This window comes from Lethenteron reissneri, chromosome 64 (genome assembly GCF_015708825.2).
Source record: "Lethenteron reissneri isolate LAM-NWPU_2019-01 chromosome 64, ASM1570882v1, whole genome shotgun sequence".
NCBI lineage: Eukaryota > Metazoa > Chordata > Hyperoartia > Petromyzontiformes > Petromyzontidae > Lethenteron > Lethenteron reissneri.
The window spans coordinates 9,272,949-9,296,026 of record NC_083842.1 but is presented as its reverse complement, the minus strand read 5'-3'; the positions used below and the strand labels follow the sequence as shown (position 1 = coordinate 9,296,026).

General features: G+C 44.0%; 1 protein-coding gene across 1 annotated transcript; it reads left to right on the top strand.

Moving 5' to 3' along the window:
• Nucleotides 1-3,839: 3,839 nt before the first annotated feature.
• LOC133359193 (zinc finger and BTB domain-containing protein 17-like) lies at nucleotides 3,840-18,829 on the top strand. The gene is made up of 4 exons (XM_061577617.1): nucleotides 3,840-4,004; nucleotides 9,151-9,733; nucleotides 10,465-10,972; nucleotides 15,940-18,829. The coding sequence occupies exons 2-4, from the start codon at nucleotides 9,157-9,159 to the stop codon at nucleotides 16,118-16,120; spliced, it is 1,266 nt and encodes a 421-aa protein (XP_061433601.1). The 5' UTR covers nucleotides 3,840-4,004; nucleotides 9,151-9,156; the 3' UTR covers nucleotides 16,121-18,829.
• The last annotated feature ends 4,249 nt before the right edge of the window (nucleotides 18,830-23,078 follow it).

Here is a 23,078-nt window from a genome sequence, read left to right as displayed (position 1 = left end):
TATTTATGGGAAATGCAGATATGGGATTAGTCACTACTTGTGAAATGCGTAGGAGATGGGCAGGGGGTTTCAAAGTCCTGTTATCCCCTCCCTTTGATGCTGCTAATCCTGCATAATGCACGGGCATAATATGACTTTGAAACCCCCCGCCCACCTTATTATGTTTTATTTTTATTATTTTATTATTTCCCTTCTACGTGACTTCACCGAAAGAACCACGAAGATGAATCCCTGCAGTCACGAAAGCTTTAAACGGAAAATGTGTTGTACTCATTTATACTCCTGGGTGGACGGAGGTGGAGCAATTCAAGAAACCTGCCCATTTGTTCATCTGCTGAGCGGGGAGGTCTAATTTGAAGACCTCTGAAATGCAAATCCAGTGTGCTCAGACTACACAACAGCAGCATCCCATGTTTGCTTTTGCAAATGCATCTGTATAGATGTTTGCTATGTGAATGTATTGATATGTTTCCAAGAGCACTCCAACTTGCTATCCTTCAGGTGAATTCGTAATTTTGAATCGACTGCACCTTTATTCACTGTTATGTGAACTCAATGGTGAAAATAAACTTACTCATGTTAGAATCAGAATATTTATTTATACTGGAATAATCCAATGAGCTATGAAGCTCTTTTTTCACAAATGTCCGGTAGGGGTGGGTCCCAACGTTACAACAACAAACAATACAAAAAAACACAATAGTAGTGAAAAGCATAGGAAAGTTAAGCAAATCACTAAACAAATACAACTTAAACTATATTTTTATTTACAGCTTTTGTGACTGCAGGGATTCAAATTCTTGGTTCTTTCGGTCATGCCACGTAGAAGGGAAATAATAAAATAATATAAATATTAAACAATAAAAATCATCACGATGTATCGACTGCAACACAAGCAATCGTCATCAGGTGTGAAAACCACAGCAAGAACATTTGAATAAGTATAACCCGTAAAAACAAAGTTTTTCACTATAAATCCTTTATATGCGTGGCGGCTAGAGTCCTCTCGTCCTCTGGCTTGAGATGGCTGCCACCTATGGGTCAGATGATTGCATTGCACCATTAAGCAATTGGTGATTAAATGTAATATTTTTGTCCTAAAAAGTGTAAAATTTTGGAAATTTTCCCCACGAACATTAATTGTCACACACAACGAGTCTGTGTGGAAAATGTCAGCTCGATTGGATCACGGGAAGTGGGTTAAAAAACGACCGAAAGATTTGCACGGTCCTAAGCAAGCAAGCGAACTTAATATAAAGGATTTAAAAAGTGGCGGTTTTTCCTAACGTCTGTGCTGATGTTCGGAAAAACCGCCACTTTTTCAAAATTTCTTGGTGTGGATTTCACACCTGATGACGATTGCTTGTGTTGTAGTCTAAACGTCGTGAGAATTTTTATTTTTTATATTTATATTATTTTATTATTTCCCTTCTACGTAACTTAAACTATGTTTTATTTTACCAGGTAAAGCCCACTGAGCTATGAACTTATTTTTCAGAAGCGACCTGGCCAGAAGTAATAACTCCAAGCTGGGGGTTATCACCTGGAAATGTTTAGCAGCCAAATAATGTCAATACTCTACTCTCAACGCATGTTTCTAAATGTGGAGCGAAAACCGGATAACCCAGAGAAAAAAAAATCCACATGACCACGGGGAAGAGAGACATGAAAACTCCAAATTTACAGGCATCATGGTCAGGATTGAATCCCCGACCTGTATACCAGACGAGGAAGATCACATCACACCTCATGCTTAATAATGTGTCTTTGTTGTTTGAACGTGTATTATCATATATACAGACGTCATGTTAACTGTTAAAATAGTGGGTGATTGTGGTCGGTTTTATTTGTTAACGTAGGTAAGATATATTGAGCCATAAGCTTATTGACAAGAATGACCCGCCGAGAACATTGGTGTAAACAAAAGAGTTGCAGCAATTAAAGCATAATATTGCGGACGCAATCGAGGGAAATATATTCACGTGGCTCGAAAGTAGGGATTATGGGACCGGTGGTCGAGATTTAACGACAGAGTTGCAGCCAAACCGACAGGACGTGCCTCTAAGAGAGTACGTCGGCCGCGGAGATGGAGCGATAAATCACATTGTGTGCAATAACTACATTTTGAACATTTGACCGATTGGTCTAAATTACCGCCGCTCCTGTGAAGTGTGTGAGAAGCGGAGATTATGGTCCGGAATGTTGACTTAATGGATTAACTCCTGTATCGTGATAACTTTCTTTGTTGTTTGTGCCCTTTGTTGTGGTGCCATTTCATGATTTGTTTATTCATTTCGATTTTCTGCAGTAGTAGCTACGTATAGACTTTGACCCTTATATATAATTAATGTTGTGGGATGAAATTAGCATGAATAATGCTACACAGTACGATATATCAAATGATATAAAAAGTTAATTGCTTAGTGGGATTTACTTGGTAAAATAAAAATAAGTTTTGTAAAAAACATTTAAGTCGTGGGTTCGATTCCGAGCCTGACGCCTGTGTATTTGGAGCTTGCATGTCTCTCTCTCCCCGTGGCTGCGTGGATTTTTCTCTGGGACCTCTGGTTTTCCCCTCCACATTTATAAACATGCGTTTAAAATATTTGTCTTCTATGCATTTCCACATGATGAGCCACTCCGTTGAGCAATCATTTGTGGCCTGGGCACTGCTGAACTTTATAGCTCAGGGGGCCTTATCAAGTAAAATATAAAATAGTTATCAGTTTAAAGTGATTTGTTTAACTTTTATATTTTTTACACTCCGATCGTGTTTTTGTATTGTTTGTTGTTGTAAAATTCTCACTCGCCCGTACTGGATATCTGCAAAAAAATATTATGTTTCTCAAATAATTATTTTATTTCAATTATTTGGGTCTTTCGGTAAAGTCACGTAGATAGGTTCATAGAAAATAACAAAAAAACTACGACGCTTCGATCGCAATACAGAATAATATGAATTCCTGCAGTCACGAAAGCTTTAAGTCAATAATTATACACTGGTCAACACACTTTTTCTGGCATAAGGTATTCCAACGGTTTTAATGTAATTTTGGGGTGCTGATTCCAAATCTGGCATCAGTTTTTGTCTATCACATCAGGTTTTTGAGATATCAAATATTGCATTTTCAATAAAAACTGCAGAAGATAATATTAAATAAATGTGGATATCTACATAAAATTATATTATAAACACACTATCCTAAAAATACAGCACCATATTTTAACACTAAATCAGTCACTGACTCGCAACAACTTGCAATCATAAGTGACAGAGTTAATTTCGGGTAAAATAAATGAAAATGGGGTATGCCGTTAGCATAAAATGAGATGTGATAGAGCAAATCTGAGATCACATTTGGAATCAGCACCCTGAAATTAGTCTAAAACAGCTGCAAAAGTCCAGGCCAGAAAAAATGTTTTTTTTTGTTGACCAGTGTTATTTAATTATTGCTACGGAAAATGAACGCACGTGCTTTTACCATTTGCGTGATGACGTCACCCCTCCCTCCCCCCCGCTTTGTAGCAACGTGGCGTCAGCACGCAGCGGCAGGACGACGTCACGACGCACGCACACGCGCGCGACGACGTCACCAGGTGTTCCGCCGACGCGATGACGTCATCGCGCACGTTCGCGTTCAACCTGCGGTCACCTCGCGCCCTTGGGGGCGGTCCACCCCCATGCCCCCCCCCCAGCGGTGGTGCGGGGCGGGGCGGGCAGCGTTCGGCCTATCGCGAGGCGCCTTACTACTCGCGCGCGATGCGTGACGCGTCAACCCGCCCTCGTCCAATGAACGACGCGGTTGTTGACCCGGTGGCAACAACCCCCACCACCCCCCTTCTTGCTGTGTATCGATCATAGCGTGGATGCCATCACCACCACCCCCCGACCCCCGGAGATCGGTGTTTGCTTTTTTGTTTGTTTGTTTGTTTTAATCAAATCCGTCCATTGCTTTTCGTTCGAAGCTTCGAGCGTTACATTCAGCGCGGCGGACGAGCGAAAGGTGAGCGCCGCGTCGCGGTTGAATGGGTGGTGGTGGTGGTCGTAGTGAGGGCCCCATTGTGAGCGCAAGGCGTGAGGGGGTGGTGAGTGGAGGGGTACGAGGGTCTCTCTCGTCTCTCACGTCTCTCTCGTCTCTGTCCACTGCTGGATGAGAGCCGTAGACTCTGGTAGATGACCACATTAACCACCCCGCTGATCGTGGCGTTGCGGGCGGGCGGGAGCATAGACGTACGGTACAACAACTGATTTTGGTGCACGGCCCACAATGTGTCCATTTGAGTGCCCTCTGTGTAAAATCGAAGCTAAGCCACAGTGCAACCAAAACTGTGGACAATATCGTAAACCATTGTAGTCTGAGTTCCTTAAATTGAATAACAAAAGTACGCGAACTCTCTCATTAAGCCCTTTCGTGGTAAGCACCTCCCATTTCCACGGCTGTTTACGAAATAAGTTATATATAAAGTACAGTACTGTATATACAAGCAGACTTTGACATTGGCGGCTAGCTCCTTAACATACGTACGCAAGAATAAAATGGTATCCTATGTTAAAATCTTGTGAATGTTCACACAAGCACTGTCCATGTTGAGTATCTGCTTCGCCTGAAGACGATATCTGACGCGTTTTGGGTGATCTGGTTCTGGGTGTTCTAGATTTGAAGTTTTCGTGACTGCAGGGATCAATACTCTTTGGTTCATTCGGTAAAGTCACGTAGTTATAAAATATTAAATAAGTTAAATCACGACGTTTCGATTGTAACACAAGCAATCATCATCAGGTGTGAAAACTACAGCTAAAAAACTATTGCTGTAGTTTTCACAACCTGATGATGATTGCTTGTGTTGCAATCGAAACGTGATTTATTTTATATTTTATACCTACGTGACTTTACCGAAAGAACCAAAGAGTATATGGTTCTAGGTGATCTGGTTCTGGGAAGCATGCCTTCAACGGAATGTTTCTCTCTTAATTTTTGGAGCTTTCGTGACTGCAGGAATTATTCTTTGGTTTTTTCGGTAAAGTCACGTATAAAAATAAAAGAATAAATTAAATAATCACTGTGGGATCGTGCCTTGGGTAACCCCCTCGATTCATCCCACGCGAGTTTGAAGTGTGTGTGTGTGGTTCATCCGAGAATACGATGCTATCTATGATCGTCACTGTGAGACGACTTTCACACGTGTTTGAAGGTGGACGAAACGCACACACACACTCCAGTTTGTACGCAGAGCTCCGCGATTGTTAACAACTGCATTTTTAGATATCTGCGTTGTCCTATGATGTCAACAATTACTAATTTTGGGTGCTAGTTTAGCGATTTTGTGTGGTAGGTTACCTGACCCCCCCCCCCGTTCAGATGCAGTCTACTTATAGGGGACACGTGATGTAAGCGAGCACCTATTTAGGTTTGTTACAGCTAACGTGGACAGCACCACACCTAGATTTGAAGCTATCGTGACTGCAAGGATCCATACTCTTTGGTTTTTTTGGTAAAGTCACGTAGGTTAAAAAAGGAAAACGAAAACAAATCACTTGATACAGCAATTTTGCTGTGACTGTTCCACCTGAAGACGGGGGCTTGTGTTGCCTCCGAAACGTCGTGATTTAATGTATTTGTTTTCCTTTTTTAACCTACGTGACTTTACCGAAAAAAAAAACAGAGTAAGCATCACACCTGCCCGTGTTTCCCGAACGCACCAGATGCCCAAGAATAGCTCAGTCAGAATTAAGATTGAGATACCACTCGCCACTATAATACTCTTAGGTTTTTTCGGTAAAGTCACGTCGGTACATTAAATTTGGCTGTGATGATCCCACCTGAAGACGGAGACTTGTGTTGCCTCCTTCCCTACGTGACTTTACCGAAAAAACCTAAGAGTATGAATCCTTGCAGCCACAAAAGCTTCGCCACTATAATGTTGCGCGTTGTGCATAGCCAGGAGTCGAACCGAAGTTATCCAAGGGCAGCTCACGGACGGACCACTTTCCACCACCACCAACACGAGACTTGGTCACGTGTGAGCCTTTATCTTAACGGCGCCACGCACAAAGGGGTCAGCCATGCGCGAACGTCTCAGTCAATAGGGGAAGTTGGAGGAAATTCGACTTAGAGGGGGCTTAGGTTAAACCCACTTATAGCAGAACGTGAGGATCTGCTGCTTGAGCTGTGGTTTGTTTGTAAGCAAAGGGGCTCAAAACATTACACTACAATCGTCACGAACACTTCGCTGAGATCCTGTGAACGGGAAGAAAGACTCATTATATAAAGTGTCTCCTTGTTAAAGTGAGCATGGGGTGATGAGCATCCCTTCCGACCGTGAGCCAGCAGTGTAAATTCCACATTACCGTGGCAGAAGCTGAACTTTAGGACAACTGCTGTCGACTTATCACAAAGTAGAGTCAACTCATACTCGTTGGTTCTTTCGGTAAAGTCACGTAGGTATAAAATAAAATAAATCACGATGTTTCGGGCGCAACACAAGCGTCCATCATCAACACAAGCGTCATCAGGTGACGGACGCTTGTGTTGCGCCCAAATGTGATTTATTTTATTTTATACCTACGTGACTTTACCGAAAGAAGCAAAGAGTATGGATTCTTGCAGTCACGAAAGCTTCAAGTCAAGATAGAGTCAACTCGTGATTTAATTTAATTTGCAACCTCTTCCCATTGTGAGTCGAGAGCTCTGGCCACAGCGACACCTCACCTGATAGTAAATGCCAGTCGACATGTTAAACAACTGCTCTACCTCCTACAATATCTGATGGGACACGTGTGCAGGATGGAGGACATGCTACTGAGGCGGGAATTTGGAGTGCCACCAGATATTTCTCTTGGTGATTAAATAAAATAAACCCTTAAGCCATATTGTAAGTCACCTGTAAGAGCAGACCTTCGGAGGGCGGGTGTAAGCTGTACAGAAGCCAAGGAACATACCAGATGTAAGATCTCCTGCTTAACTTCATCTGTACTGGGTATATAATGATTCGCTGTACCTTGTTGGTAGCATTGTGATTTGGAGTTAGTTTTATTCAGTAAAGAAATGTTTAGTTTGTACTACCGATCTCATCTGTACTGTATATTTTTTCTGCACTTTTTTTAACTGTGCTGTCACCTTAATGGTGTTTTCTCTTATTTGTTCTTCATAATTCGTTACATTAGCCTCCATAAAATGTGTTAATGGATATGTAGTGGCGCAGTGGTTTGCATGCTATGGACCTGGAAACCTCAGTTTGAATCCCAGCCACGGGTAACATCAGTGACTTTCATTGGCTCGTGATATCTGAACTGGTCTTAGGCCCACCCTTAAACTCATACTATCCAGCATTTTGCATCGTGGTCAATACACTTCCATGCTTGACAGAGCATGGGGAGGCCTTCATCCATCAATCAATTGACAAAGGGCTGTAAATGAAACCATACATCAACTTGCTCATATAATTTGTATAACTCCTAAAACAGTTTTCACGCAATTTAAATCATCAATGCATCCTGAGTATTGTCTCTATATATGTGTGTGTATATTTAATATTATCTGTTACCCAGTAGCTATTGTTGGGAACTATTCATATGCCAATTTAAAAACTGGCCATCAAACAATATTTTGATTTAAAGCTTTCGTGACTGCAGGGATTCATATTCTTGGTTTATATTTTTATTATATTATTATTTCCCTTCTACGTGACTTTACCGAAAGAACCAAGAATATCAAACAATATGTTTATATGTTTAATTCTCATCAGACCGCATGGTGACCAAGTGCAGTCTCCAACTTTCTTCTATCCACTCATTCTCTCTGGCCACTCGATATTTTATCAAGCAGGGCCATTACCCAATACATCACCTATTATATATTTTTCATTTTCAGTCCACTGTGTTCTTTATTAATATGTTGAGGTTTTTTGTGAATACAGCATAACCAAACAATGTGGATATGCGTATACATGCTTTATTGAAACTGACAAACAGTTATCTTGGTCAATAGAAGAGTGAGTTTAATCTTGACTTAAAGCTTTCGTGACTGCGTTGCGATCGAAATGTCGTAGTATTCTGTTATTTTTTTATTCGTTTCTTTGAACCTATCTACGTGACTTTATCAATTATACGTCAACTTTCATGTACTCCCACTCGGTGAAATTTTCTAAAAATAAGCAGTTTCAATGGGGATAACCATTGATAGAGGGGATGCGAAGGAATGGGAATCTCTGCTATTTTAAAGACTTAGAGGACAACGTAACATCTGACTGAGGTACAGTAGAACCTCTCTTAACGACCACCCCTGTCAACAACTAATCGCTTAACGACGAGCCTCCAAAGCCCAATGTGTAGTGTATATATCGTAGTGTCGTGTATAGTAGTGTATTGTAATGTATAGTAGAGTAGAACCCCTCTTAACGACCTCCTCTGCTAACGACTAATCGCTTAACGACGGGTCTCCATAAAGCCCAATGTGTTTGCTTACAGACCATTCCCTTGTTAGCGACAGGCTGTTGTAGTAAATAATAATAAATGCATTGAGTAACCGTGTTTATTTTAATATTATGTGTTTATAATGTTGTTAGTATCTTTATGTGATTAATATCCATTGTTTAAATATTATAAAGTACTTTTTTGGGTGAAAAAGGAAAACTTTCGATGCTATCGGAACAAATTAAGCTTTGAAACATGAATTTCCTAGAGTCGCTGAACAACCAAATCACTTAACGACCGGTTTCGTGGAACCCATCACCGTCGTTATGAGGTTCTATTGTATAGGAAAATACGTGTATTTCGAATATGTGAACATCTATAGAAAATTATCTTTATGCTACGCGTGCACGAATAAATTAATAGGACAAAAATAATGCGCAAATTGCTTTCGACATGATTTCCTATACTTTGGAAGTAGGCGAATGTATACTAAATTAAGAATATTTTACTCTTCATGATAAGCTTTGTGATTTGTGAACCTATAGGAAATTATAGTTGCACCTATCACAAATACTGCACTCTGTGTGGACGGCAATTGGTCAGAGTGGATATATGACGGCCACGTATACGGCGCTGTGTGCTGTGTCAATCTTAATCCAATGAATCTTCGCATTCCTGCTCTGTAACTCGGTATCGTTCGACCCAATCTCCCCTGCACCTTTTCTGGTGGTTGCCAGGCCAGGATGTCGACAGCAGCGTACGTGCGCTACGTCAGCCCGTACCGGGACTTTGGCGCGTGGCTCGGCTCGCACGGCATGAAGGCGCCCTTCGCCAAGGCAATGGAGCGGGAGCTTGGCATCGGCGACTACGACGACTTGCTGGCATGTGCCGAGCCTCTCGGCGTACGCGGAGAACTCTTCACGGCCGCCAAGGAGAAGCTGCCGTTCGCGTGCTACGCCGTGTTGCGCCGCATCATTGAGTCGGTAGCGCATGGCCATGCAGGCGATGCCGACGGCGGCGGTGGGCGCAGCAAGCAGCAGCAGCCAGCACCACCCAACGGTGCTTGCATCAGCGGCGTGCTCGACACCATCGTGTCCATGCTCAACAGCCTGAGCCAAGAGTTCCTGAATTCGGCGCGCAAGTTCAGCTCCCTGGACCCTGCGCTTGGCAGCAGCGGCGGCGACAATGGTTGTGATGACGTGGATAAAAGAGATAATGGAGATAACGGCGGTTGTGGTGATGGTAGTGGTGTTGGAGGTCGCGGTGGTGGGCGTCCGGTGCTGCTGGCTCGGGCTGCGGTGGCATCACCTTCAGAAGCAGGTGCGTGGGGCCGGGGTGGTGGTGTGGGTTGATCTATGTGAGCGGTAGAGGTGGATACGAGAGAGGTGGAAGTAACAAAAAGTGAAGCTTCTTTGGAAAGCACACCTTTTATTTAACTTGGCCTGTGAAGATCAAAGTGGAAAATTTAAAGACCCTAGAAATTTCGATTTAAAGCTTTCGTGACTGCAGGGATTCATCTTCTTGGTTCTTTCGGTAAAGTCACGTAGAAGGGAAATAATAAAATAATACAAATAAAACATAATAAAATACAATTCTCACGACGTTTCGGCCACAACGCAAGCAGCCGTCCTCAGGTGAAGAACACGCTGGCTTTCCGACAGCCCTGTTCTTCACCTGAGGACGGCTGCTTGCGTTGTGGCCGAAACGTCGTGAGAATTGTATTATGTTTTATTTTTATTATTTTATTATTTCCCTTCTACGTGACTTTCCCGAAAGAACCAAGAAGATGGACCCTAGAAAGGTCAAATTTGGCAACTTAAATGACCCTAGGAAGGCAGAACCTTAAAAAAATTGTATATCTTGATGTGTACCTTCACAAGTTTCCATCAAATGTTGGTTACGTCAATGCGTATCGGTACGCGCGTTCAACAATCGCCAAGCACGAAGCATGCGTGGAATTGTTTTTAGCTTAACCTTCAAGTAAATAATCAGGCTGTTAAACAGTAATGTATTGTTCCGCGTCTCGTATTCACGCACCGTCTCGCGCACAGGTGACGCGGAGGAGCTCGACATAAAGTGGGAGTCGGCATCCGTGCAGGAGCTGGAGCCGCCTGAACTGGATGGCCCCGAGCTGGACGGAGTGATCCCAAAACGGCGCCGCACAGTTGATGGTGACGATAGCTCCTCGTTGGCGGGCCGAGCCGTCGGGGGGGGTGGAGGTGGCGGTGACGATGACGGCGACGGCACCGCAACCGGCAATGCCGACGGCACCAGCAGCGGTGGCTTCGGCAACAGCTGCGGCGAGCCGTGGGCGGGCGGGCGCTTCGTGTGCTGGCAGTGTGGCAAGACGTTTGTGCACGGGAAGAGCCTGCGGCGGCACCAGCGCGTGCACACGGGCGAGCGGCCGTACGCTTGCGAGGCGTGCGGCCGGCGCTTCATGCAGTACAGCACGCTCAAGTCGCATCGCATCACGCACACGGGAGAGAAGCCCTACAAGTGCGAGTGCGGCAAGGCCTTCACGCGCAACTTCTACCTCAAGCAGCACAAGATCGGCCAGTGGTGGGTGGTGCTGTGTGTAGGTGTGTTTGTACGTGTGTATTGTGTGGGAGTGGTGGTGTAGTGGTTAGCGTGCTGTACGTTGAATCCGGCGGCCCGAGTTCCGTTCCCACTCCCGGCCGTCATCGGTGATGATTATCTGAACCGGTCATGGGCATCCCCTAGGTCAACTCAGCCTTACATTAGTATCTGGGGAAATGTGTAAATATGGCCACTAGGGAGGCAAAGGCACCCGGGCGTGGTGCAGGCCACCCACCCCTTCGTGTGGCATTCTGTCCCTCATCGGTGCTCGCTTACAGCACTTGCCCCAAGTCTGTTAAGCCTATAAGCAGGATCTTTGTCTTTGTAGGGAGTGGTAGTGTAGTGGTTAGTGCACTGCGTTACGCATCCAGGGAACCAAGTTCAATTCCCATCAGTGATGAATATCTGAACGGATTCTGGGCCCTCCCCTAGGTCGACTTGGTCTGGTGTGGTGTGAAAAAATCAACAGTATGAAGACGAAGGCAGCCAAGTGCGGTGTTGGCTATCCACACCCCTTGTGTGCCGTGTTGGCCTTCATTAGGCACCCGCTAACAGAACCTGCTCCAACAGGCTTTTAAAGGCTATATCGAGAAAAAAACATTTTGGGGAGTGGTAATGCCATGGTTCATTAACTGCTTTATGAACCGAGCAGCCCGAGGTTGAGTCCCACTCTCGGCTAACATCAGTGGTGATCATCTCAAATGGTTCTTGGGTTCCCCTAGGTTAAATTGGTCTTCAAAAGAGTACCTGGTGTGGTGTGTAAATGTCAGCACTTGGAAGACAAAGATGGCTGGCTGTGGTACTGGCTGCACCATACCCATCCTTTGCTGTTCCAGCTTTAAAGGAAGGTGCAACACAAAAACTGAACAACTATTGTAAATATGCCCCTAGGCTATGAGTTGTAGACTATCCAGTGTCATATTCTTGGTTCTTTTGGTAAAGTCACGTAGAAGGGAAATAATAAAAATAAAACATAATTATTAGGACGCTGTCTTTCCGACAGCTCTGTTTCTTCACCTGAGGACGGCTGCTTGCGTTGTGGCCGAAACGTCGTGGGAATTTTATTTTATTGTTTTATTTTCATTATTGTATTATTTGCCTTCTACGTGACTTTACCGAAAGAACCAAGAATATGAATCCCTGCAGTCAAGAAATCTTTCAATCGAAATTTATCCAGTGCCAGTTTTAAGCTTTTTTGGTAAGGTTCGTCAACAACTTTCTTGGTATGGCACACAAATTATATCACTTGATGTATTCCACCTCGATTCCATCTGTAGTTCAAGCCACCATCTGACCCATATTTCATTGTGACACCATCTCCTGCCTAGCTTCTGAGTCTACCTTAAAATGTATAATTTCCTAACTATCAACCATTGCAAAACTATTTTTATTTTACCAGCTAAGACCCACTGAGCTATACAGTGGTACCCCGGAGATTGAACTTAATTCGTTCCAGAAGGCCATTCGAACGCCGATTTGTCCGAACACCGAATTAATTTTCCCCATAAGAATTCATGTAAATTACATTAATTGGTTCCAGACACGATACATTTCTCATTATAAAGCATGTTTACACGAAGTTTACAGTAATTACATGCATTAAACCATACAAAAAACAAGAAACACAATAAATAGAATAAATGAATAAATAAATGAACATTGAACTTCACTTTACCTGTAGTAAGGAGAGTTGATGGCTTGAGTGGAAGGTGGTGAGGAGGAGGTGGTGGTGGTGTTATTGTTTGGAAGGGGGAAGTCCCCTTCCATAATAACGTCGGGTAACTGCCCTTCTGGGGTTCTTTCTCTTTTGTGCCTCTTTTCTGCCACTAACTGTGAGTCACTTGAGCTCTTTCTGACTAAAACTTATCTAAAGAGGTTTGTTTCTGCCTCTCATACGGTAAAACCTTTGTCTGGGCAAGTGTCATGCACGCTGGCCATGCGTGTCTCAGCCGTACAGGTTCTTTCAAGTCGCGATTGCCCGTTCAACCTCCGAATTTCGTTCGGTTTCCGGGGCAAAAAATGTTCGGAAATATCGTTCGAACACCGATTTGTTCGAGTTCTGGTGCGTTCTATCTCCGAAGTTCTACTGTACATCTTTTTCAAAAGCAATCTGGCCACAAATGATAGCTCAACAATAGTGGATTATGTGGACATTTTTAGCAGCCAAATACTTTTTTTATCAGCCAAATGAACACATTTCAAAATGTGGAGGGGAAAACCGGAGGACCCAGAGATAAATCCATGTGACCATGGGGAGAACATGCAAACTCCAAATATATCGGCTTCGGGGTCGGAATCAAACCCACGACCTTCATACCAGGCGAGGGTGTAAGCATCTCGCCACCGTGGCGCCGATTTCATAATACCATTCCATTCTCAGTTTTGCCCTTGACTCTGCTGAAATAACTAATCTTTGCAATCTGTACATTAACTAAAATCTGTCCCCTCTGGATATCTGGAGAGCTGTTTTCATGCTTAAGTTCCTCTAAAACAAATCCGCCAATAACCTAAAGAACCACATAGTTCCTCTGACTCCCTCCCATAGCCCTCAGAAGCACCTCTTTTATTCAAACTTAAAATTCCATTTGCTAAAACTTTGCTTGCTCAAAAGTGTTTCCGTATTGATGCTCCACGTATCTGGAATACGCTTCTCCAACTTGGTTCCCTGCTGTGACGCTCCCTCTCTACTTTCCTATTAAAACAAAACACAGAGCTTACACGAGTAGTGAGTCCAACTGAGTCGCAGACGTTATCTTGAGAGCAACACTATTTATTCACACAACAGCACGAACATAACACAACCTACGCTTGGGTCTCGAATGCCCATCTAACCACGCTACGGCAGAACTAGACACGGTTCGCTATCCCGGTCCGGAAAACAAGCTGGGTCCCGGACCGCGTGGCTAGAGGCTTCTTCTCCCCGACGTGGATCTTCGAACACCAACACTTGAAGAACCCCGAGCTCCTAACGGAGCTCTCGTTATATGCTCCCGGGCTGGGGCTGGCTCCGCCCCTAGCCCCCGCCCACCTTCCGGGCTCCTAGAGCTCCTTCTCGAATGTTCCCGAGAGCTCTCCGGGACCACGTGACCACCCCTCGGCCCCCATCCACCGTTGGCCCCCCTCCAGTATTGTCCGGTCACGTGACAACAGGTCATCCAGAGTATCATGCCCCAGAGTAACCCTGGCTGGCTGACGCTCGCTCTCACTCCCTCACTGGGAGCCGGAACCGCACAATACTCGCGGTGCCTCCGCGCGAACCAGCGCTCACCCAAACACCGCTAGTGTTGGCACTGCAGCCCGCAACCCGGCTGCCCGCAATGACAACATCACCGGCCGTGACTTCGCAAGTTCCGGCACCACACAGTGACAAGTACAGTCACGACACATGCGCCTGTACCTAACTCTTGCTCCTTCATGTTTGTACTGTCTTTTTAGATTTTAGTGTGTTTGTTACTTTTCACATTACTCTTGCACAATTTTTTACCCGTGTATGTTTTGTGTAAGACCGTTAAATACCTCGTTCATTAACTGCTGTGGTCACGCACCATGAGAGTGTGCATGTTCTTCCCGTGGTGGCGTTGATTTTTCTCCGGGCCCTCCGGTTTTTCCCTCCACATTTAGAAACATGTGCTTAGATTATTTAGCTGCTATACATTTCCACATGATAAGCCTCTTTAGTAGTCTCTTTGTGGCCAGGTCGCTTTTGAAAAATATCTATATAGTTCAGTGGGTCTTACCTGGTAAAATAAAAAAAATTGTCAAAAAAATTAGTTGCAATAGCTGGGCAACTGGATAAACAAAACCAGCTGTCTATCAAATAAAATAAACTTAAAACATATGACGTGATATCGCGGTGACTTTACAAGCATGCCTTAATGACATGTCTGACCATAACTTGAATGTATCTTTTCTCTCATTGTATTATGCTCTCCACTTGATTTGGCTACATTCCAGCCCTGAGAATAAAAATTTCTAGACTTGACTGTCATTTGACACTCTCTGAAGGAGGGTGGGTGGGAAAGTGCTGCCCCATAATATGCGGTCCACGGGTCACTTTTGAACGGATGTCAGAAGTAGTTGCAAGATAACTTCTTCCGTCGACTCTTCCCTTAACACAGAGGGTTTCATTGCCATGCAAAAGTTCTTAATTAATGTTTTTTTCTCATGACATGCCAAAAGCATAATTGGGATGAAAACATGGATTTTTTTTGTATAACTTCCATGTGTTGCCTCTCCAGCTAAGGTCAAAAGATATTGCATTAGCTTTGTCCATCTATCTGAAGGCAGGACCACAATAACTCTTACAAATTTAGAAACTGAATGAATCCAAACCATACCGTGCTGTTTTTGCAAAGACCCAAAGACTCGCATAGATGACAATATACTCAGACCCATATATTTACCCTAAACTATAAACTTTTTATTTTACTAGGTCAGGCCCACTGAGCCATTCTAGCTCATTTTCAGAAGCGACCTGGCCACAAATGATAGCTCAACGAAGTGGCTTATGTGGAAATGTATAGCAGCCAAATACTCTAAACGCCGGAGGACTCGGAGAAAAAATCCACGCGACCACGAGGAGACACCAGAAACTAAAAAAAATACAGGCATCGTCAGGGTCGGGATCGAACCCACTAACTCCTGCATAGAATTTCGATTTAAAGCTTTCGTGACTGCAGGGATTCATCTTCTTGGTTCTTTTGGTAAAGTCACGTAGAAGGGAAATAATAAAATAATAAAAATAAAACATAATTAACGTCATGAGAATTATTTTCTTATGTTTTATTTTAATTTTATTATTTCCCTTCTACGTGACTTTACCGAAAGAACCAAGAAGATGAATTCCCGCATATAAAGCGAGGCAGTTAACATCTCGCCCCCGCGACACCTACTCGCGCAGAGGTGCGCACCCCTGTGACTTTAAAGAACGTGTCTTTTCTCCCGCACAGTGTGCTCAAGTGCTCTGACCTGTCGGGGATTCTCATGGATGACAAGTCTGCTTTGGAAGACGACTCTGTCGCTCCGCTTCCCGAAAATGATGCCCGAGAGGACGTCGTAGATCGCTCGCCTCCACCCCTCGCCGTCATCAAACTGGAGCCCGACGAGGAGGACGAGGGCGCGCAGAGCTGAGCGGGGCGGTGCTGCAAATGCGAGGAAGGCCACCCAGAGAGAGAGAGAAAGAGATGGAGTCGGCCTACGCACGGTTAGCGTGATGACAGCCAGTCAGTCCGCGGTTGCTGCAAATGCCGCTCGTGTGCAGAGGCTGGCGATGCCCAGCACGTGTTGCTGCTACTCAAACGCGCTCATCAGTGTGTCGAGCCCGGCCGTCTGATGAGTGCTACACTATGCACGCGCGCAAGACTGAGCAGGGCTTAATTTCTTGCCAAATTATTTCCAGGATTGCCGATAGACTGGAGCATATCTGGGGCTCATCTTAATCACAAACCCGGCATCATTGTTGACTGAAATTTCACTTACAATTAACATTGCGGTTGTAATTCATTATGAATTGCACAATTGTAAATGACCAGAGGAGTAGACATGTGATGAGAGCCACAGCTGTAGCGAGTATGAGAATATTTTCCCAGTTTCAGTGACCTGGACTGATCTGGCAGAAATGAAGCCCTGCAGCTGAGCAATTAGTCTGTTGATTGACACATGCTTTCCTGGCGCTCAGTGCCCGGCAAAGTGCTGCTGCGCTCTTGCTGGCGTGCGAGTCAGCGTTGCATGCCTCGTGTGCAGCCGAGCGCCCAGCAAAGTCGCTCTGTACATGAACGCAGCTGAGTGATGAGACCGTTAATGTTCATGCACACACACGTGTGTATGTGCAGAGCTGCCTGCCTGAAGGTTGCTGCTCTTTCGCTCGCATTGAGCCGAATTCTGTCAATTGGCGAGCTCCCAGTAGCAGCCAAACACCTGGGAGCGGAGTGATTAGTGAGTATTGAGCACGCAATGAATCATCAGTCAGGATCTATTACCTACAAGATGCACGCATCAAAGCATGCTTGTAAGAATCGGTTGTAATGACACTGCAACCCATTGTGCGAATCCTTATGAATCTAGCCATTGTTGACTTCTGCTTGCATAGACCTGAGCGAGCACCAGATGTCGATGCGCGTGCACACTGGTGTGAATTCGAGCTCTTGGCGAATTACCGTGCGCATTCAAGTGAGGGCGGCAGCATGCCACACATTAGTCTGTTCTGCTATAACGTGGTAGTTGCGTTTCTGAAGTACATCGCGTTATGGAAAAATCCCGTTATAATACAGGTTAAAGCACGCACAGTCCGTGATAACATGCGAGATGTGTTTGCAGGCCAAACAAAGTGTGAGGCGCGTGGGTAGCGTCTAGAAGCATCCAGCGGCATCCCACCATTGTGTAATGCTACACCGAGGCAGACGTATAGTCGGCTTATTCATACTCGCGTGATGTAGCTCTGTTCACTCAATCGCGTTATATCCAATTTGCATCCACGTTATAAAAAATGTTCCCTAATACATTCATCGCGTTATATCCAATTCGCATTATGAAAACACGCGTTATATGAGAACAGACTATGTACCACCAGCCAGGCGGTCCGTGTGTGGCTGACCGCTCGGTAGGTGTTACTGTCTAATCATGGAGCCATAAGCCAGGCAACGGCATACGCACGCTCTTGAGGACTTGGCAAGCGTCACCGCACATGCGGCCGCCCGCGACGAGGGTGCACGGCAAGCGTAACCACCGCGCATACGCACGCGCATTTGAGTTCGACTACCCAGGAAACATCACCCTCGCTCACGCGCGTGAAGCTGCAGGTCGGCGCCAAGCATCATGCGCACGGCACGGGTGGTAGCAGAGCAGATGGGTGCCGTGCAGGCACAGCGCTGGGAGCCTGGAGCTTAACGTCCAAGGTACAAGCGACGTGGAACCTTGAGACGTTGTTGGTCTCGTGCACCCATGCGAACGTGCGATCGCGAACTGAGAATTGGGCGCCTACAAGTCGCCAATGGCTGGTGCTGCATGCACACGGTTGGCGACTCCCATTGCTTTGTTTCCAAGACCTGGGTGCAACAACTGGCTGCTACTTTTGCAAGGGAACATGAGCGGTTTGGAAAGTATGCATTCTTTTAATCAGACTTGCTTTTTAAAGGTTTAATTCAATCTTGCTTGAGACTTTTTTCTTGTATTGTGCATTTGTATTGTTTTAATAAGGGTTGTATCTGTTGAGGTGACCGCAGAAATGAATCTGCAAGCAAGTGTATGTTCTGGATTTACTCTTTCTAGAAGAGCTGGCAGCTGGTACATGTATGACGTTTGAATAATGCCTAAGATTTGTAAGATTTTTTTGCTATTGCCAGTGCTCCAGATATTTGCATAACTTACTGTCCAATTTTGACACGATATGAGTACAGTGTTTCCAGGATTATAACGAGCAATTTTGAAACTCCGTTTTGTTTTTATCATATAGGCTCTCGTAAACCATTATGCATGTTGTATTTTTTTTATGGTCCGATTACGTAAGTTAAATGTTTGGCTACTGCCTGATGTGGTTGTAATTAGCCAAACAAAATCTGAGGAATTATATTTGGGAAATGCACGAATTAGAGCCTCAAGTTTCAACTGCAGTCTTACTTTGAACTGTAGAAAAATGTTGTACTCGTGTACAAAAACCTTGGTTTTACAAATGTGAGCTTTTCCTCAATGAGCACTCCTTTACTAAGTGTGCATCACTTTTTTTTTTATCATGCAATTTGTTTTCTTCCATTGGACCCATTGCATATCCAACGGTTACCCGCGAGAGAATACTCAGGTTGTGTCCACTGGGCTAGTGACTCTCCCTGTAGGGTTTGTATTCACATTAGGGGGGGGGGGGAGGACGTTTTCTGGTTAAGTGGGGGGCGTGGGTGATTGAGGGAGGGGGAAAAGGGGGGGGGGGCGGCAGGAATGTTCAGGACACGCTGCGAGTGAGTTATATTGAAATTTTAAGCTGTGGCAGTCAACTTGATTTGCATGTAAAAAAATGACATTTACATTCCATACGGAATTTTTTTAATGTATAAAACTACCACTCCACCGCTTATCTGGAGTTGGTTTCAGAGGAATAATGTACTGTGTCAGTTTCTTGATGTTTGGCCCTCAGGAACCAGGGGTACCGACCGAGCCAAGATTTGTCTCATTTACGATTTTCTGTGGGATTTACGCAAGGGGGATAATGAACATTTCTGAGATTCTACGGGGCTCCTTTTCTCGATTACTCATATCCACACCCACACACACAGACACTATCACAAGTACACACGCAGAGACTCAAATACGAGCAGAGAGACACAACATCACATACTCAACATCCACACACAAACACACCCAACGCACAAACATAGGTGCACAATTCCATACAGATACACTGTCGCAAATATACAAAGAAAAAGGTAGCCCTATTAAGGCCGGAACATGACAGATGCAGACATAAACAATACATTACCTCTCACGCACAAAGGCATCCCCACAGAGTAAGACACTCGATTGGTTACACACACGCTCGCACCAACAGATACACGCAAAATCACACGTTACTCTAAAAAACATTAAAAACAAGTATACAAGTTGCCACAACCCGGCGGAAATGCACAGAGCGATGCTGTCACAGTAGTCATGTTGCAGCGACTTTTTTTCCTGGTAGCTGAGTATCTAATGTAGCGGGATTCCATATCAATCACTCGTGTCCATCTTTTCAGAGTGGCGGTAACACGCACAGACACACTTGAGTTTTACACTACGCAATTTCGGTGCATACGCAAAATACTGCTTTGCAGGATTTGCGTAGTTTTTCTGTACTCGGGCTCCAGGTTTTTCGGTTGGCGTCTTGATGCTTGCCTCCAAGAATACATGTTTCCTGATTGGTGACGAGACATGACTTAAGGGAGGTGGTTTTTCTGGATCAATGTCATAAGACTTGGCATCAGGAGACTGGATTTTAGGACCAGAGTCTTGAGACTTGGATCCAGTAGAACAGGGCTACATTATCTTTGTCTTGAGAGCCAGCGCCAATAAACCAGGATTCAGGGTCTTGAGACTCTGATCCAGAAGACTAACCTGTGTCTTGACGCGAATCTCCAAGAGACCAGACGCCTGAGTACAGAAACTGTAAAATCTGACGGGCAGCGATTTCTTCAGGGACCAAAATGTTCATTCTAGATTTGAAGTTTTCGTGACTGCAAGGATCTTTGGTTCTTTCGGTAAAGTCACGTAAATAAAAAATACAAATTTCAATACAGATTGAATAATAATAAAAGTAAATTAAATCACGACGTTTCGATTGCAACACAAGCAATCGTCATCAGGTGTGAAAATCACAGCTAGAACATTTTTACTAAAGTGGGAGAAATGCCGGGGCTAAGGAGTTTATATAAGTGTGGATTTAATTTACTTTTTTTTACCTACGTGACTTTACCGAAAGAACCAAACAGTATAGACCAAAATGTTGTCTTGTGAAAAGGGGAGTCCAGCAAAACCCTTCCCTCTCGCAGGTTTGGCTATCGCGGTTTTGCACCACATTTATTGAGGTATAGTTTGCCGGTCGTGCCCCAGTGACTGGTCCATTCGCAGTTGACCTCGAGATTCCGCTAATGCATCGTAACTGTGCTGCTCGCGATGATTCTCCTGCGATAGACACGCGATCTTATCTCCATCTTATCTCCCATTTGGCCCATCGTGATTCCCCAGGTCACGTGTGCCCAGACTCCAGTGAGAAAGTGTGGTTCAACTACACGATTGTTCTTTATGTAGTGTACAGTACTGTACACGGATACATGTACAGTATTGTACACTGCCTTTTTTCCCATTCAATACATTTTAAAGTCTTATTCAGATTTTACATTCAAAATACTTCCTGTTTAATGTTTAAGTTGAGGTAGGGTAACAAAACAAAAGTAGGGGGTGTCGTATTATGAGCCGTGAACCAAATCCTAGTTTGCCCATATGCCCCCACGATGGGCAGCGGTTTGCTGTATTTCGGTGTGGCAGTGAGATCGTAGAGATGGACTCATGGCAGTGATTTCTAGGATTACGTCATCACTTCTACAACACCATCCAATCATCTGCCAGGAAAACAATATAATGCAACATGACTACTGTTGAATCAAGTCCTTGGACGATGTGGCCACCTGATATCATCGCTCGGTTTGTGGCCGAGTTGTATTTTGTACGTTTTTTTTGTTTTGAAAGTAATGTGAACAATTTTGCGTGCATTTGTGTATTTGTAATTGTTCGAGTGTATTTGCGTGGAAATGTCTTGTGTGCAATTTTACGAGCGTTTGTTTTATGTAAATGTGTCCCGTGCCTGCCTTAATGGGTGCTTCCTAACAGTTTGCATAAAGACTCTATGGGGGATCTTCATCTATATATGCCAGTGCATGTCTGTGGGAAAATAATTAGCATGACATTTTTCACACGTGTGGGTTTAAGGCTGATCCCACCTGCTCCTACGTTTTCATTGAAATTTACACAATCCACTCGTATAAATCCCATCGGGAATCTGAATCGGGGCAAATCCTGACCTATGTGACTTACATAATTGCATAAACTGTTCGATACTCTGTGCCGCCAGAAACAGTGTTGTGAAACGAGGCTTCGGGAGACTGGCTTTCGCGCAACTTTTAGATGTTTTAGTGATAGCACCAGAAGATTGCTGCCATGCGAGCCATCTTGCCTGCTGTGTATGTGGCCAGGGTTTTCAGTACATTGCGCCTTGCTGCAAAAGCTGCTGGTGTGCAGCAAAGGGAGCACATTTCCTAATGCAAATGTAGCGTAATGATCTGAGGGGGTTTGCCTGCTTTTGGCTGTGTTTTTTTGTTGTTTAAGGTTGATTAGAAATGGTACACTACATTGCCACGTCCGGTTAGAATTCCTGCTCTAATCAATAGAGCTTGTTGTATTTGATTTCAAACTGGAAATAAGTATGCATGCGCATAAATTGGGGTAAGCAAATGAGTCCAGGATCTTGTTTCTCCTTGGCTGATTCATTAGAGAAAACTTATTTGGCTTTTAACTGATTTTAATTAGGAATACTGTAAAGTATGCCAAATGGCTGTATATGTATATTTTGGATCGTAATTTTTATCTCAATAATTTCTACTCGAGCGTTAATTGGTATTTTAGGGAATGTTACAGTGTGATTTGAGAATTGGATCAAGGGAACATTAAGTTGTTTATGTTACTTGGGCAAAATGCACATTGACGAGGGCTGCAATTATGTAATTCAGTTCAAAATTGATTTAAAATGTTAAATTACTTCATTTATTTCAGAAAACCCATTTGCAGTAAAAAGCATTTGAAAATACTATCGACCAAGCAACCGTTGTACAAAAACTTTTCCAACACAACCCTTTTCCCCATCTGGTACTGAAATCTTGTGACTTGGTTTCAGAATCGTAATATTCAAATCCAACACTAGGAGAGCAGATTTGTGGACTGTTGTCTACACATCTTGACTATTAAGTTTGAAGGTGTTCTGAGACTTGGTTTTAGAGTCTTAAGTCTTTTTAACACAGAAAATGGCAGGATGGAACAATGTGTAAAAAAAAAATTTATACAAAGACAACACATTCGGTGGGTGCTTCACAGCTTGTAACCTGTGGCTCACAGGCACGTTTTGGGTCTGAATCGTGTGTTGTTGGGAAAGGCAGTCTGTGCCGATCTTTAATAAAAATTAACCCGTAAAAACTAAGTTTTTCACTATAAATCCTTTATATGCGTGGCGGCTAGAGTCCTCTCGTCCTCTGGCTTGAGATGGCTGCCACCTATGGGTCAGATGATTGCCTGCCACCATTAAGCAATTGGTAATTAAATATAATTTATTTTATCCTAAAAATTTTAAAATTTTGGAAAAAGAATTTCACGAAAATAAATTGTCACGCACAACAAGTCTGTGCAAAATGTCAGCTCGATTGGATCACGGGAAGTGGGTTAAAAAACGACCGAAAGATTTGCACGGTCGTAAGTGCGCAAGCAAGCCAGCAAGTGAACTTAATATAAAGGATTTAATAAAATGGCAACATTTTCATGGTTTTTCAAATGCTATAGTTTTCTGCAATCCTATTTTGAGAGT

What these genes read in the sequence shown, in the direction of transcription:
- LOC133359193 (XM_061577617.1), top strand. Translation starts at nt 9,157, where the DNA reads ATGTCGACAGCAGCGTACGTGCGCTACGTCAGCCCGTACCGGGACTTT. An exon ending in GGCATCACCTTCAGAAGCAG is followed by an intron (nt 9,734 to 10,464) that starts GTGCGTGGGGCC and finishes TCTCGCGCACAG; the next exon opens with GTGACGCGGAGGAGCTCGAC. An exon ending in CAGCACAAGATCGGCCAGTG is followed by an intron (nt 10,973 to 15,939) that starts GTGGGTGGTGCT and finishes TCTCCCGCACAG; the next exon opens with TGTGCTCAAGTGCTCTGACC.